The following is a 16,486-nucleotide window of genomic DNA, read 5'->3' on the forward strand; positions in this document are numbered from 1 at the left end:
ATAAAACAATTGGCACTGCTTTACTTTTGGAGAGCTTCTTTCTCAAGATGATCCAGGGTCATAAGGTCACGTCGTCAAAACAACTCCAAGGCTGGTCCGGAAAAAGGCCTAAAAATTCACTTAAGACCTAAAAAATTCTTTGAATTCAGGTCCCCCCCAAAATACATTTTTGTGAAACCAAACACTAAGTATGGAGTATCTTTCTTTATTCAAGTACTGACATAGAAATGACAAAAACATTTGCATGACAAGTAAACAAGGATAGATTAAAATTCATTTCAATATTCAGCTCGTCATAAAAGGACCTTATTGTAAGGTAATAAAAACATGAAAATATTCCAAAGACATCCACGACATTTCAAACAAGACCTCTTGTTTTTTTTTCTTCCTTTTTTTCCAATTAAAAAAAAAATAAAGCCCACATGTAAAACAACAACAAAATCAAATAAAAAATAAAAAAACAAACGGAAGAGTTATGTATCCCAGCGTATGTCTGTCTGAAATGGTCCGTCCTGGAACGGCGGCCATTACGTTCTTTCTTCCCCGCAACCGTTGTATTTTCATGCATAATAAAGAAAGGAAGAGCGCCCACAGAAATGGGGGCCACGCTTGGGAACATTTCCGTGCACATGCAAACATGAGGATATACTGCCTTGAAAAAAGGAAACACAACACAACAAAAAAAAATCAAAAAAACAGTACGTGTGCGAACAAACGCCCCAGATCAGTGTTTCTCAAACTTGACTACTATATTTGTTTAGCTCCCCCAGGACAAAAAAAAGCCAGCCAGGCTTTTTCTCTCAACTTCAAAATGTGGCGAAGGTCAGACATTGATACGCGCTAGCAACATGTATTCCGCCGTCTTTTGTTTGTTTGTTTTTTTTAAACATATTTTGAGAAACACTGCCCTAGCTACCCACGAGATCCCTGAAGCTACTACCCCTAGAGTAGCCCAAACTATCTACACAGCGGCCCAGTGGGACAATTAAAACACAAATATTAGCATACGGCTGCCTTCTGCTCTCCAGCGGACTGAGGTCACTTTTTTATTCTTCTTCTTCCATTTGGAGTTTTCATCGCGTATTGTTTCTGATCGACCAACTCCACCACCCAGTTTGGCACCAAAATGGCCGCCTGTGTTGACCCGTTTCCAAGACGGGCGACCCAATTTGACACCAAAATGGCCACTCACGCTAGCCGGTTTCCAACACGGACGACCCGGTTTGGCACCAAAATGGCCGCCCGCGTTGGCCAGTTTCCAACACGGGTTACCCAGTTTGGCACTAAAATGGCCAACCACGTTGGCCAGTTTCCAACACGGGTTACCCAGTTCAGCCCCAAAATGGCCGTCCACGTTGGCCTTTTTCCAACACAGGCCACCCAGTTTGGCACCAAAATGGCCGCCCACGCTGGCCAGTTTCCAACGCGGAGCCGAGGAGGAAGACAAGGCGCCTTCCAGACTTTTTTTTTTTGTAAAAAATATAAATGATATTGTTCTCGGGAAAGGGACTGCTTAATATTCTTTAACAACGACGACAACGACAAAAAAAAAAAAAAGAATTCTATAGGATTCACACCGGAGGATTATTTTCCCGCGACCGCCAAACTGTGGAGTTTGAGGGGGCGGGAATGAGGAGGAGAGCGTGAATCCATCTGTTCATTACAACAACACACACACATACAGTTATAAAAAAATAATAATAATAAAAAATAAAGAATGACAAACACAGTCAAGCGAATGTGACCAATGACATATTGAATATGTGAGCTTGTAATTACATGGCTTCATTTAGTCATGGAAAAAGAAAAACGCATTCCTCAACACAATGCCACGGCTAACGGCGAGTGGCGAGCGGTGAACGGCGAGGAGGCCGCCACCGCCAACCGCCACCGCACTCGCTATATAATTAAACGCATCCATTCTCACCGAGCAAGTGTCAATTCAAGAACAGTTCATCTCTTCTTTTTTTTTGGTCATATATATATATATATATATACTAGAGGCTATAAAAAGCTATGACATAAGTCCAAAATTCAAAGTCAACTCATCACTGCCTTTGACAGCCTTAAACATTAAATTGAGGTATGAAATGATGGTTTTTCAGCGCCATTGATGGCAAGGGGAGTCCAATCTGTGCGGACTGGGAGAATAAGTCAATGGCAGTTCTATCAATCAATGACAACGGAACAAGCTAGCAGCAATGTTTGTCAATCTGTTAGCGATCTTTAGCTAAAGTTGAAATCTTTTTTTTTTAGCCTTTTAAGACAAAATATCTGATCAATTTTCTATTTGAATTTTAAAAGGGCACCATACATTTAAAAAAATCCCCAAAATATAATTATCATATTTTTTGCATTCATAAATCATAACATTTCAACAAATAATGAATGTGACAGCTTAGCTTGATACTTTTAAATAGAATTTTTGATGTGACTTCAACTCAAGCACCCCCTTGGAAAAATGAATCTACACAATGCCAATTCAAAAATCAATGGAATTAACGTATACATTAACATTAATGTATCAAATTTTTGGACAAACTACATCGGTTCTAAAGAAAAATGGACTATTTCCCATAGAATAGACACCAGTTTTGGCATTAATAAAGATACATTTTTGTCATAGAGGTCAAATCCTGTTGCAAAAATTCATTTAAAAATGAACCTTGTCAATAATCAGGCATTTCAGTTCAAAAGAAATTGACGGCTATCAATGACGCTGATAAAAAATACTTAGGAATCTGGTGTCATCAATGAAGTTGAAAGAAAAGCTGTAAACGACGGGCCAACGTGACACTTTTTGGACACTTTTTATGACACTTGACATGAATAATTTTGTGGATGACGTCATCCCATCAGAGAGCCACTGACTGACTGACTGACTATATTGCTTTGTGCTTTACTGCATGGCACCAACAGCTGCTACATCACGACCTTTCTTCCGGGAAATCTCATCATCCGACGCCATTTACACTAAAAACTAAAAAAAAAAAAAAAAAAAAACACTTTTTAAAGCAAACCATTCTCTTTTTTGGGTTTCGACCCTCCGGCCACAAAACAGCGAGCCGTGTTCTCTGTCCGTTTTGTCGCTCCACCCCCCCCCCAAAAAATATGTCTGGCAGCCAAACTTGAGAATGACATCATCCGTCAGTAAGATTTTTACGAGGTAGACTCCGCCTCCAATCCAATTAGAAATTGTCTTGCCACATGAACGTGATAATTTAATAAATACATATCTGACGTCTCGTGGCTTTTTTCTTTTTATCGACATGGGATTCAGAGTTTGAGTTTTGGCCTTAATTTGGTCAAAAAGTCCTGGAAAGAGGTCAACTTTTGAGAAACACAAAAATTGGACTTTTGGTCTATTTTTTTGTACAATGGTCAAGAAGAAATGCATTTTTTAAGAGTTTTGACACTTTTTTTGCAGGATTTGGTCCAAAACTTGTCTTTGAATGAAAGTAGCTCTTATTTATTTACATTTTGTGCGCATTGGAGAGTTTTAAAACCTTTTTTTTTGATTAAAGGCATCCAATTTTTGAGCCGAAATGTGGGTAACGGACACTGAACTGAGGCCCCACCCACTTTTGACGGATGTGACGTCGAGGGAAGCTCAAGAGTTCAAACAGACGGATTTTTCTGCGGCAAGAAAAAAAAATGGCTGACGATTGTTTTTTTTTTTTTTTTTCTTGAAACGGCGCAAAGATATTTCCATTTGGTCAAGTGGAAGGGGAGCTATTTTCCAGCCAACGGTTTTGGCAAAAATCAGGCACGAGAATAAGAACAACAAGTTCGGCCCACTTACGGCCGCACGTTTGGCACATTCGTTGGCAAAAAAAAAAAAAAACCTAATATACAAAAAAAAAAGAAACAACACCACCATGTAACAAAAAGACGAGTGCCACCGCCATTAAGTCGTCGCTGACGGTACGCAAAACACAACCAATTGCACTTTTTTTTCAACAGCCTTGTAAAATGAAACGCCCTGGCCTTGACCTCGGTTCCCCAAGACCACTCACCCCTTCCTTTCTTTCAGTCCGCCGCTTCATTAGTCCTCAGAGCCAAAATGGCGTCCGGCTCCTGCGTGGGGAAAGGTAGAAAAACGGCGAGAGGCCAAAAGGCGCTCCCGTCGGCGTCCGCGCATTTTCTCCTCCCCCGGCGAGGGGTGCGGGGGGTCGCTCGTCACGAAGGCCCGGGGCAGGGGCGGGGCGGCGGCGGCGGCGGAGAGGCCCGGCCCCCCGCCGCCCCTCCGTGGTGGTGGCCCTTATTGTCCGAGGCCTTCTTGTCCTTCTGCTTGAGGTGCACCTTGGCGTGCCTCTTGCGTTCGTCGCTACGGGCAAACTTGCGTCCGCAGAACTCGCAGGAGAAGGGCTTCTCGCCCGTGTGCGTGCGGATGTGCGTGGTCAGGTGATCGCTACGGCTGAAGGAGCGCATGCAGATGCGGCACTGGAAGGGCTTGTGGCCCGTGTGGATGCGCAAATGGCGCGTCAGCTCGTCCGAGCGCGAGAAGCGCCGGTCGCAGTTCTCCGCCGGGCAGGCGTGGGGACGCTCGTGGACCGGCGTCTTGCTGGGACGGTTGGGGTACTTGCGAGGACGGATGGGCTTCAAGGTCAACGGGGCGCCGTGGGGGCCCACGTGAGGGGGCGGGGCCACCAGACCGCCCACCGGGTGCATCTGCTGCTTGTCCTTGAAGGCGCGAATGGTCTCCAGCGGCGTGATGGGCGGCGGGTTGACCCGGATGGGGTCCATGCTCTGGAAGGGCTTGTGCTCCATGGCGCCCACCACCTCGCCCTGGTGGTGGTGGTGGTGGAACAGGTTGTAGTCGGGGATCATGGAGAACAAACCGCCCACCCCGACCCCCACGCCGTCCGCCGAGGCCTTGGACGAGTGGTAGTCGTTGGCCGGGTACGCCACGCCGCCGCCGCCTCCGGCCGGGCTGTGGTGGAAAGACACCTGCTCCTGGTAGAGGTCGCCGCCGCAGGCCGAGTACGCCGGGAGCGGGGCGCCGTACGCCTGCTCCATCTCCGAGCCTGGGCCTCCCGCGCCGGGCGCCGCCGAGGACGCCGCTTGACCGCCGGGCGACACGCCCAGGATGCCCGCGCTGACCAGGCTGATGATGTTGCTGTCGGGGCACCAGCCCGAGCCGCCGGCGCCGCCCCCGGGCGGGGCGTCGAAGGCGAACTTGCCCAGGTAGGTGACCGTCTGACCGCCACGGTTGGATTGGAAACCAGAGCCGTACTGGAGCTCGCCGCCGCCGCCGCCTTTATCGCCGCCCATGCCCATGTCCATGATGTGATCTGGGTTAGGGTCAGACAGAGGGGTGAAAGGTCATGGAGAAGAAATGGCATCGGGGAGAGGGGAGGGGATGTTCCGGCGGGATAGCGGCGTTGAAGACTGGCCCGCCACCATCCCGCAAGCCTTCATAAATGGCACGCCTTTTTGTTTTTGATCCAGTTATTGTCTGTGTTGGGAGCTCAGCCAAATTCAACATCATCTGACTGGCTTAAAAAGGGGGCGGGGGTCGAGGGAAGGGGGTGCTTGACTCCCGACACATTCAACAATCATCTGCATGCCAAAAAAAATAAATAGAAAGGGGGGGCTTACATTTTTCACCACATTTGATCCCGAACGCTAACGTTTTTTTGTCCAAAAATACATATTTTCCCCGTTAGACAAAAAAAAAATGCATATATGCATCCTTACATTTAAATGCCAATTTATAATGACAGAAACGTGGCTCATTTAAAAGCAATCGTTTAAAAAGACTCATGTCGTTTTAGTCATTTTCCCATTTTACCTCATTGCCTCATTTCATTTTTTAAACGGTTATTTTAATACAAATGGTGTGTGATCAACAAGAATTTATCGGCTGCGAAACGAGGCAACACACATTCGGCTCACGTTAATTCTATCATTTTTTTCTTCTTTAATTGTCTTCTATTTTTAGGACGCATTTCAAGATACATCACACGTGTTTTGCAGGGGTTCACAGTTTTTTTTTTTAATTGGCGGTCAGGACGGCTGAGATTTTAAAAAAAATCGGTGCCCAAATGTGTGTGTGTGTGTGTGTGCGCGTGTGTGTTAATTCTCTTTAAAGCGATTTTAGGTGGGCGTCAATGTGATATTTTGCACTTGATGCGCATCGCGGAAATGCAGGCAAACGCGCACATTGATTTCCTGCCAAAGTGCGCGACGGAATCGGCAGAAATATTCCGGGATGGCGAAAACGGGGCCTCGCAGTTCGAGCGCACAAAACGGGCCGACTCAGGCCGTCGCATCGGTCGGTAGAAAAAAAAAAACGGAGCCGTCAAAAGTTGGCCAAATTGTTCGAAAAAACGGCGACCATCCAATCACAAAAAAAAAACAAAAACAATGTGGAATCAATTTTTTCCCCTTCAAAAGATCATTTTATCATTTTTTTTGTTTAATACGGGTTTAAATTGACGTTTATTTTAATGCAGGGAGTCATTTCCACCTCTTTTAAATTGTAATTAGAGGATATAACCCGATAAAAAAGCAAATTTCTAACGAGTAACAAGAAGAAGCGCTTTGCTCCACAGGTGCGCGAGCTCGGTGGAATGTTAGCCGGCTGAGAGCGTCGAAAGAGCGGCGTGCGTAAAGCTAACAGGTGCCCCCCACCACTACCATAGACTTTAGCCTCCCCCCCAAAAAGAATTTAAAAAAGACAGAAAAGAGAATAAAAAAGGACAATACAAAAATGTTTCTCACCCGCGTTCATCTGCGAATAGTGGTTCATAGACTCCGTACTGGTGAAAATGTTCATGGAGGTGGGCACGTCCTCTTCGGGGTAAAGGCTGTCGGGGATGCTGTTAATTAAGCTGCTCATGGTCACGGGGAGCTTCTCCGCCACTTTGCCGGTCATAGCATTAAGTAACAGTCGCTCCAAGGGACGGACGGAGAAGGAAAGAACCGAGGAACCCAAAAGAACCAAAAAAAAAAAAAAGAAGGAAGAGGGAAGGAAAGCTAGCTAGCTAAGAAGCTAGCTGCCGGCTCCCGACTACCGAAGTTAGTTCACCTCCCGCCCGAATCCTCCTTCCGTCGTGCGTTCGGACTCGGGAGGGAGAAGCGAGTGCCTTTCGTGGCTTTGCTTCAGCTTCCAGTGTGGGTTGCGAGCGCACGCGCACACACTCACTCACACACACGCACTCACGCACGCTAAAAAAAGTCCAAGAAATGAAATAAATATGCCCGCTTGGCTTGGTGGTGGTGTACTATACTTGCTCTATTGGAGCTGGCTCGGGGACTTCAGCGGCATTAATAGTGGGATGGAACCTTTGCTGTGACGTACATGCCCATATAAGGACACACGCACACACACACAGGCAGGCAGGGCTCCCCGCGCGTCAGGCAGTCCCGTGGAAACTACAAGTGGAAGGAAAAAAGAAAACAAAACACACAAAAAGGCAATGGGAGATGACTCGGGGTGGCATGGAGTAGTGCTTCTTTTAAAAGTAAAGAAAAAAGGAATTTAGTAGACATTTTAAACTCTAAAGCAGTGTGATCAAGTCCAATTTATGATGTAAATATGTATTAGGAATAAGAAACTCGTATTAAAACAAAAAAGTGCAGGATAGAAGAACAGAATCATTACTGATTGGACTGGGAGAGTGACCAATCCACGTGGATTGGACATCTATCGCCGTCTATGGGGTATATGAGTTCAAAAAACAGGTTTGGGAATGCCCCTTTCATAATATTTTGGATATACATTTATATATGCAATATACATTGGAAGGTAGACAATTTATAAAGTTCACTTTTTTGGAATAGACGTCTAAATCCACTTGGATTGGACGTCCATTCCCGTCAATGGCAACTTACTCACTTGACAAGAGGCGCTGGCCATGTGTGGGCCCATATAAGGAGGCATCCGGCCACGCCCCCTCCCCCGCACACAGCCCAATAAGGGCAAAGTTCCGGGTGAAGTGGAAAAGTCATCCGCAGTAGACCAAACGTCTCGTCGCCATTTCTTTTTGTTTTTTTCTTTCTTTCTTTGCTTTGCTAAGTTGTGGGAAAGGCAACAGGTTTAAAAATAACTCACAACAACTTCTCCTTTCCGTACATTCTTTCAGTCAACTTTCCAAAAAAACACCCCCGACACGTCAACACGAGACTGAGTGGATGTTGACATTTGCTTTGCAGGGGAAAAAATATTGTTTGATTTTTTTGGGTGGGTTATGGTGAAAAACAAAACATATTTTAACTCTCTTAGTGTAGCATTTTTTTAAAGATCTTATAGGTTCCAACTTATGGGGCGGGGGCCAAATCTGGCCCAGCACAAATATTTTTATGGCCCGTAAAAGTATTCAGGTGCAGTGACCTCGTTTTTATTTGCTAAAAGAGATGAAATTATTATTATTATTTTTTAAAAATGATTTAAAAAATAAAATATACTCGATTTCATTTGGGCCATACCGTTTTAGATATAATATTTATTTTTTATGAATGAATTAAAAGCCCTGAATCTTCAGTTTTTTCATAGATCTAAAACAATGTTCATTCTAGCTTTTAAAAAAAAATTAATTTGGCCCCCGGGCCGCCACTTTGACACCTGAGGCATAGAGCTAGCCTAGCTAGCATGTTTTTTTGGAGATGTGGGTAGAACCTTGAGAAAGCCTACTCAGCACTGTGGTGAACATGCAAACCGCTCACAGGAAAGTTTGAATCTGGGATTGAGCCCTCGACCATAGAACTGCGAGGCCCATGCGCTAACCACTCCAACTACGAGCTGAAAGGCAGTTTGTTGTCGAGTGACAAACGAGGATTTCCGTCCCTTGCGACGAAAAGTGCATTTTTAAACGTCGCCTTTAGACACTTAAACATTATTGAGCGTTTAACAAAACGTGGGTGAATTTACCCGCGAGTCAACGTCGGAATCCTGCGTCGCCGTGGAGACGGGTCAACAATAAAGCCTGTTTACGTCGCAATTCCCCGAGCAAATCTTCCGCAGTCGTGGCGCATATTTGATGATTTTTGTCCCGTTAGGCAACTAACGATGATTAAACATTTATTTTAATCAAGCTAACGTTGAATACATTAAACGGGGGGAATTCTCGAGGGTCGTCGGTCGGCCCGTCGGCGCTAACGAAGAATTGTATCTTAAAAATTTACTCGTTTGTTGCACAACGACTGGGTCTCTGTCTGACCTCTGACCTCTAAACTTAGGCGCTAACGGCTAAAGAGTTGTTTTGTTTGGCGCTAGCTCGGCGGCTAATTCCGGGAAGCAATTGATCAATGATCTCGGAGGGTTCACGGGAAGGCTACGCGGGTGTTTACCCAAACCGGCTTAAGCACCAAAGGAACGTTACCTGCTCCCGCGAAGGCCCCGACGCCAAACCGGGGTCAATTCAAGGAGCTAGCGTATAGCGCATAGCGCGCAACCATCGATCAACCCGCATCAAAGCCGCCGACGGAAACGCGCACCTCCGCGCTATCGATACCAGCCGTCCCCCGAGGAGCGGCGGGCGGGCGGGCGCTAGTTACCCAGCCGTCCGCGGACTCCTCTCGACCGGATGGAAAAGTGGACCGGCTCGTTGGTTCTCTAACCCAACTTCGTCGAGATCAAAACCAGTTCAAAGTCAAGGACGTGTCCGCTATGCGGAAAAAAATCGATGAAGCCTTCACTGGGAGTTGTGCCAATGTCATTTCAATGTCAGTGGGACTGTTCATTTTTTGTTCTGGTTATCCTTTTAATACATTTATATTACAAAAAATCTGAATATTATATCTAAAATGGTCCTCGTGAAATCGAGTTGACGTTAAAGGGGCTCGCCAACCAACCCAGGTTGACACTTGATTTAAAGCATTCCATCAGCTAGCCTAGCATGCACGTTTGTACGGAGTACCAAGAAAAAACCCACAAGGGCCCAGGGAGAACACACAAACTGCACAAAGTCAAGACCTAACTGGGATTGAAGCCTCAGAACACTGAAGCAAACGCGCTAACCAACCAGCTAGGGACAATTTAGCGTGAAATTAGCCTAGCGCGTTTTTTGGGGACGTGGGCGGAAAGGAGAGTAATCAGAGAGAACCCGCGCAGGCCCAGGGAGAACACGCCGACTCCACACGGGAGAATAGGGAAGCCAACGCTAACCGGCGCGGTACTACCGCGACAATATGTCAACAAACGCTAAAGTAAATGCTAAATTTGTTCCACAATTCCGCTGAGCCACCCACTCCAGCTGACTTTAGGTTCCAGGGCAGCATCCGGTTAGGTTGCGGTCTGGGTTTCTCCCCCGACTTCCCCTTTTTTTGGGGCCCTGACGCGTTTCCGCCGACTGATTTAGAAGCAACTCTTTCCACGGCGACTTGCCGTATCGCATCGTATCAGTGGGCCTTTTCCTTTTCTCGTTGGCCGCCTTCGGAAACTAATGAGAAATCCCTGGTGGGCCCGCCCAGAATCTAAGGCCACCGAAAGAAAGAAAGACGGTCTCTGGGGCCAGCGTAGACATTTAATTTTGTCACATAGCACTACAACGCAAAGTCCACCTACCGACCGCTAATCGGACTCGGGCCAATTTGGTTTCAGTCTTGGTAGTTTGCGGTGAGAAACTGGACTTGCGCCACAGGATTTCCCAGAAGGAATCTCTCCACAAAGGCCTTCAGGTCCCACTGACCTAACAGACACACACAAAACAACAACATTTTTACCATCCTAAAGAGCATTCTCAAGTGGTCACTTTGGCCAAAATATTCAGCTATAAAGGTACCCGGACATTTCGTAGAACAGACACATCGTCGCAGGACTCGATAATGATTGTTTTTAAAATAAAAGGCAATAAATACAATTATTTTATTGAAAATTGTATTAAAAAAGAAGACAAAGGAAATTCACTTATTCTTTGTTGTCATAAAGAATATGTGAACTTCATTTGTCTTCTTTAATAGGTTAGGCCAACTGTCTGGCGACCAAGTGTCCGGGTACCAATGTATTGAGCACATTTCGGGAATGTGGAGAAGGAACGGTGAGGCCACGGACGTGTTTGCGAATGGAGCGCGTGGACGACGAGGCCCGAACGAGCCGTGAGTCACGAGCACAAAATAAAACATGCTGCTGTAATGATGGAGGTGGAATGATTCATGATTTTTTTTCTCTCTCTCTCTCTTTCTCTCCTTTTAAATAAACACCAGACGGCCATCCGGCTGCTGCTCAAATTTTGGACAACCTAAAATTCCCAGCACTTTCCCTTTTTTTGACCCCAAAATAAACCCAACAAAAATTCAAGCTTTGAATTCCACCAACGGCGACCTGACAAAGAGAAACCGCTACATTGCACTCTGGTATACGAACATAGCCAGGCGGTCCGGGGAAAGGACGGACTGACATTTGGCCACTTCCATTTTGGAGGAATTTAAAAAACAGCTGGAGGACATGGGGAAAGAATCTTTCAGAACGCCGTCCAAGGATCTGAAACGCGGAAGCAAAGACTGGAGAATTGCTCGCAGAAGCTCTCGCGCTTCGCCGCGGCTGTTTTGAACATCAGGGAGTGGCGCTTCGCATCCGCCCGGATGGCAAAAGCCATCTGGGAAACAAAGAAAGATTCATTGGACGGACAGCCACGTTCCCATTTGGGGTGGGCGGGTCCCACTACGAGATGCTGAGACTCTGTTATCAGCCAACAAGACCATTTCCGCCATCTTTAGTCTTTGGTTTTGACCAAAAAGTCCAAATTATGGATTGGATATGTGATTGCTTATGTCAAAATAGGCTTACTTTGGATCAAATCCACATTCAGAGAATTGATATTGTATTGAAACAGGTCAAGGGGTGCTGGAGCCTATCCCAGCTGACAGCAAGGGTAATACCGTGACAGCCAATCAGAGGGCACGAGGAGACAAACAACCAATGACTAATAGCTAGGGGCAGTTTAGTTTACTATTAGCCTAGCATGCCTAGCTAGTTTTTAACAGATGGGAGTAAGGCAGAGTACAGTATTCCCTCGATTATCACGACTTCTCTTATCATCAATACACTTCTTTACAATTTTTTATTCTATTAATTATGTATATTTTTTAAAAATATTTAGTAATTTTGTGAAAATTCATTAAAAATGTGAAAATCCATGCTGAAACTCATAAGCGGAATCCATCCTCACAAAAACTCAGCACTGAAGAAATTAAAAAAATGGTAGCTATTACAGGGGTGAGTCAACTTGGGATTTTTCAATGATCATGGCCATGTTTGGTCTACATTCAAAAGAATAAAGTACCTGGAAACAACCCAAGTAGGCAACTGAACCTCAACGTGCAAGCTCCACACAGTAAAAACCCACCTGGGATCGAACCCACAACCCAAGAACTGCGAGGCAGATGCGGGTTACAATAATTGTTACAATAAATTGATTCCAATGTGCTAACTGCCATGCTGTCTCTCATATTAACGTCAAGATATCCAGATAATCATATAATCCCCCCGTGGACGCCAAGCGCCTTTGTGGAACCAGGTCCACGGTCCCGGGTTTGGAATTCTTTGAAGACCGGACGGAACGAGACGGACGCCCAAGTCCACGTTGGTTATCTCCCGCTATCGCCACAGCTGGCACGAGCGACCTTAAAATAGGCAAAGGCGTTCGGAGTAAACGCCAGGCCTTTCCGCCACTCCCATGGAAAGAAAGGACAGATAGGCGGCCGGGGGGTGACGAAGGCCAGCTCGACGTCCTCCTCTGTCCACGGAGGTGTCCCCCCCCCTGCTCCCTATCAGCTCCCCCTCAATTTCCAAATGGAAAGGACAGACTTATCTGCACTAGCTTATTCAAAGTACAGTAATCCCTCAAATATCGCAGTTAACGTCGAACAAACATGGCCGTGATCATCTTTGGATAGCGTCGGACTCATTTTAGCCCACAAATGCAAATCGTAACTACGTCGGAGTCGCCTGCCGAAAGGTGGACCTCCACACAAGAAACAAGAGTGAGAAAGGGGAAGGAAAGAAGTGGGTCGTTCACTTGAAATGTGACCTTTGTGCTCTGAATCATCGCCATCCAATTGGATGAGTCAAGCGGTCACGGCCGCTCCTCTCAATGAACCCCCGCACGAGCAACTATCAACTATTTGGACTCATCTAAACTCACAAGGATGAACCCAGATCACATTTTTTGAGCCAAAATGGCTTCCGGATTCCTTCACTTGACATAAATGTCAATATTACCCGTCCTTCCATTCATTTTTTGCTTTTCTACCCGTCCTTCCTTCCTCCCTCATTCCCTCGCCACGACATGGCTGACATTTGTCAGACCCCCGACGTTGATTGATGCGATTTACAAAGCGTTTGTCCGTGGGTGGGAGACTCCTAATGATCATTTTCCACTTCCACTCATTGACTCAATTTGATTGCCAATTTCTTCTCCTTTTCATCTGGGGCCGCATCTTACAAAGGGGGAGGAGCCTACCCACCCCGTGGGAGACGTCCCGGACCGATAGCCACGGCCGGCGGTGACGACGACGACGACGATATGAGAAAGAACGCCGACTCGCCGATGGCGGATGACGGCGCCTCCGCCACCGTCGCCACGGCGTGGCGTTGCTCATGTGGTGGAGCCCACGCTGCCAGCTCAGCACACTCCACAGTAATTGAAGCCATTTGCAATGTTACAGTGCGGCGTAGTGCCCTAATGGGCAGATCCACGGCTACTTGTTAGAATCCCGCCAGTGCGCCAGCCGGCCACCCACCCACCGACCCACGGCGTCTACCATTAATCACGGCGCCGCGCTCGGAGCAGGATTTCGCATTTGACGGCAGACAGACGCCAGGCCAAGATCTCAAAGACACCCATCGCGTCGTCATTTACGCTTTTATTTTGAAGGCGGGGAAGATTACGTAAAACAAGGGTGTCAGACTGTTTATTTTAGTTTTTTTTTTAAATATATTTTTAGATTTTACAAAATGATTTTTGAACTAAAAACAGAAAAGTGGATTAAAAAGTGATAATTATTGATTTATAAGGGGGAAAATCAGGAAATGTAACCAATTTCAGATGTCATAAGTTTTTTTAATAAATAGATTAAAATAAGTGGATTATAATGCCGGAATATTACGTTTTTTATGGATCTAAAACAATGTTTAGTTTAGCTTTTTTGATATATTTTTAGATTTTACAAATTAATTTTTGAAACTCAAACTTGAAATTTGATCCTAAAACAGAAAGTCAGCACTCATGATTGACTTTCTCGGACCGCACAAAATGATGCGGCGGGCCACATTTGGCCCCCGGGCCGCCACTTTGACACCTGTGCACCAAGTGCTTCCCCAATCAATTGAATAGATCTTAGCTCAAAGACCGCAATAGGTGTCCAATCCAAACATAGCGTCATTGCTGTACCGTGTGCGGAAACAGACTTATAATTTGATCTATTTTTTTGGGTTAGTATTTATCGCTGATTCAACAACAAGCAGCCGGCAGCCGCGTTGATGAAGCCCCCCCCCCCCCCATAAGATAGATGAGGGCGGCGGGGGCAACGGCGCCGTGACCTCTGAGAGTCATTACCTCGCCGGGACTTCTTCACGTGGCGACCAATCGACTCCGCCTCCGTGGGTGGCTGCTGTTCGTACAAGAGGAACTGGTAACGGTGGAGACCAGAAGACGGCGGCGGACTGGGAGACGCGTAGTCTGTGGCGGCGGATAGAAAAAAAAAAAAAACACAGAGGGAATTAACAATTAGCTCATTCAAGATGATGATAGATGCAACCACACACACACACACACACACAATAAATGCGATTATGGCAATGATGCAATCTGAAAGTGCGCAAATCCAGGCAATAGAAAAATGGGGGAGATAATCCCAAAAGACCTACCGGTGACGGTGGTCCCCTGCAACGTGCCATTCTTCAGTTGACTTCCCTGTAAGAGGACAAAAAAATACATTTGTTAGTCAATCAAGGACTTTTTTAAATCATCTAAAACAAGGGGCTTGATCCGCCGGCCCACTTTGACGTCAACTTGATTTCCATTTTTGATAGAATATTTAGATTTTTTTTAAAATAAATGGATAAAAATAACTGGATTAAAAGGCCTGAATATTCCATTTTTAATAGATCTAAAACAATGTTTATTTTAGCTTTTTTTAAATATATTTTTAGATTTTACAAAATGATTTTTGAACTAAAAACACAGAAAAAATGATTAAAAATGACAATGATTGATTGAAAAGGGGCAAAATCAGGAAATTTAAGATCCATCTCTACTCTTCATTTAAATTTGATCTTAAAACAGAAAGTGGGCACTCATGATTGACTTTCTCGGCCCACACAAAAAGATGTGGCGGGCCACATTTGGCCCCCGGGCCACCACTTTAACACGTGATCCAAAATAAAAAGCAGTTATTTTACAAACAAAAAATGGCTCCAATTAATAGTAAAGGTCAAGATGAGTTCACTGACCATTTGAGAAAGTACGAGAAATGTATATATTTTTTTAAAACATGGCACGTTATGCCTAAATTTAGGTCAGTTCTTGCGCAAGACCTGCAGTTGCAAAAAATTAAAAATACAAAAAATAAAAGAATAGCAAAAATCTGAATCTACAATTGATGAATGACACATTCTATTGGCTCTTTGTTAGCGCTCATTGGAGATTTACGAAGGATTATTCAAAAAATATAAATCAATTATTGCACCAAGCGGCATATTCATTGTGTTGATAATCCCGTTATTTTTTTGCTCACTAAATATGAAGCGCACGCGGCTGCTATTGTAGAAACGCTACATTTGTGGAGAGTCCTTTTTACGGGGGCGAATTTTCATCATTTCATCCGGCCAGCAGCCAGAAACGGGAAAAAAAAAAAAAAAAAAAGCGGCGTCCCGAGGCCCGGAGGATGCCGGATCGTTGCCGTGGCGACGCCTCGCCAACATTCGCTATTCCAGTCTCACGCTCGTTTAGGCGCTGACAACGAGAGGACCACACGTCGTCACGTGTGGCCAGAGGGCAAGGCCCGCCCACCTGGGGGGAGGACCGCCCACCTGGGAGAGGCCCGCCCACCTGGGGGACAAGTTGCCGCCGCCAAGTTGATTGAAAACCTCTGACATGACATGTCAAATCGAATTTCTACTATAGAGGGGGAAGGGAAGGAAGCTATGGCTCGCGAGCCACATGTGGCTCTTTTCATGGGTCGCCAATGGGCATATAGTAATTGTTTTCTAAAAATAAGCACAAAAATAAAATGATATTTTATGGGTTGGAATCAGAAAAATAAGAAGAGTATTTTTTTCCTATTGTTTTTTTAAGTATTGTGTTTTTAGGTAAAAAATAACATTTAAAGAGAATATTGACTTTTGTATCATAAAAAAAAATATTTGATCATCTTTGGGTTTTTTTGTAATCAAAATGTAGATGTATTTTTGAATGAAAAAGAATTTTTAAAGAGTATTTAGTGTTTTTATCTTATATTTTTAGCACATTGAGATAAATTGTTGCTGGATGAAAAATAAACAGTTTAAACAGTTTACTGCTTTTTCCTTCCCATAAATTAA

At 45.2% G+C, this 16,486-nt stretch overlaps 2 protein-coding genes across 5 annotated transcripts in view; both read right to left on the bottom strand.

The window, feature by feature from the left end:
- Window positions 1–189: 189 nt before the first annotated feature.
- Window positions 190–7,154, bottom strand: egr3 (early growth response 3). Its single transcript, XM_077715076.1, has 2 exons — window positions 6,727–7,154; window positions 190–5,294 (listed from the first exon to the last, which is right to left on the bottom strand). Exons 1-2 carry the CDS (start codon window positions 6,878–6,880, stop codon window positions 4,180–4,182), a joined length of 1,269 nt encoding a protein of 422 aa, XP_077571202.1. The 5' UTR covers window positions 6,881–7,154; the 3' UTR covers window positions 190–4,179.
- pebp4 (phosphatidylethanolamine binding protein 4) overlaps window positions 7,146–16,486 on the bottom strand; it is a 42,121-nt gene continuing 32,780 nt past the window's right edge. For 3 of the 4 annotated variants that reach the window (XM_077715080.1, XM_077715079.1, XM_077715077.1), the window contains 3 exons: window positions 14,813–14,858; window positions 14,502–14,624; window positions 10,447–10,634 (listed from right to left, as the gene is read on the bottom strand). In XM_077715080.1, the coding sequence (XP_077571206.1) occupies window positions 10,543–10,634; window positions 14,502–14,624; window positions 14,813–14,858 (261 nt within the window). In that variant the 3' untranslated portion in view covers window positions 10,447–10,542. Of the gene's footprint in view, window positions 10,420–10,446; window positions 10,635–14,501; window positions 14,625–14,812; window positions 14,859–16,486 lie in introns of those variants that run through there. The other variant, XM_077715078.1, reaches the window with a different exon arrangement.

Source organism: Stigmatopora nigra, chromosome 4 (assembly GCF_051989575.1).
Source record: "Stigmatopora nigra isolate UIUO_SnigA chromosome 4, RoL_Snig_1.1, whole genome shotgun sequence".
In the NCBI taxonomy this organism is placed as follows: Eukaryota; Metazoa; Chordata; class Actinopteri; order Syngnathiformes; family Syngnathidae; genus Stigmatopora; species Stigmatopora nigra.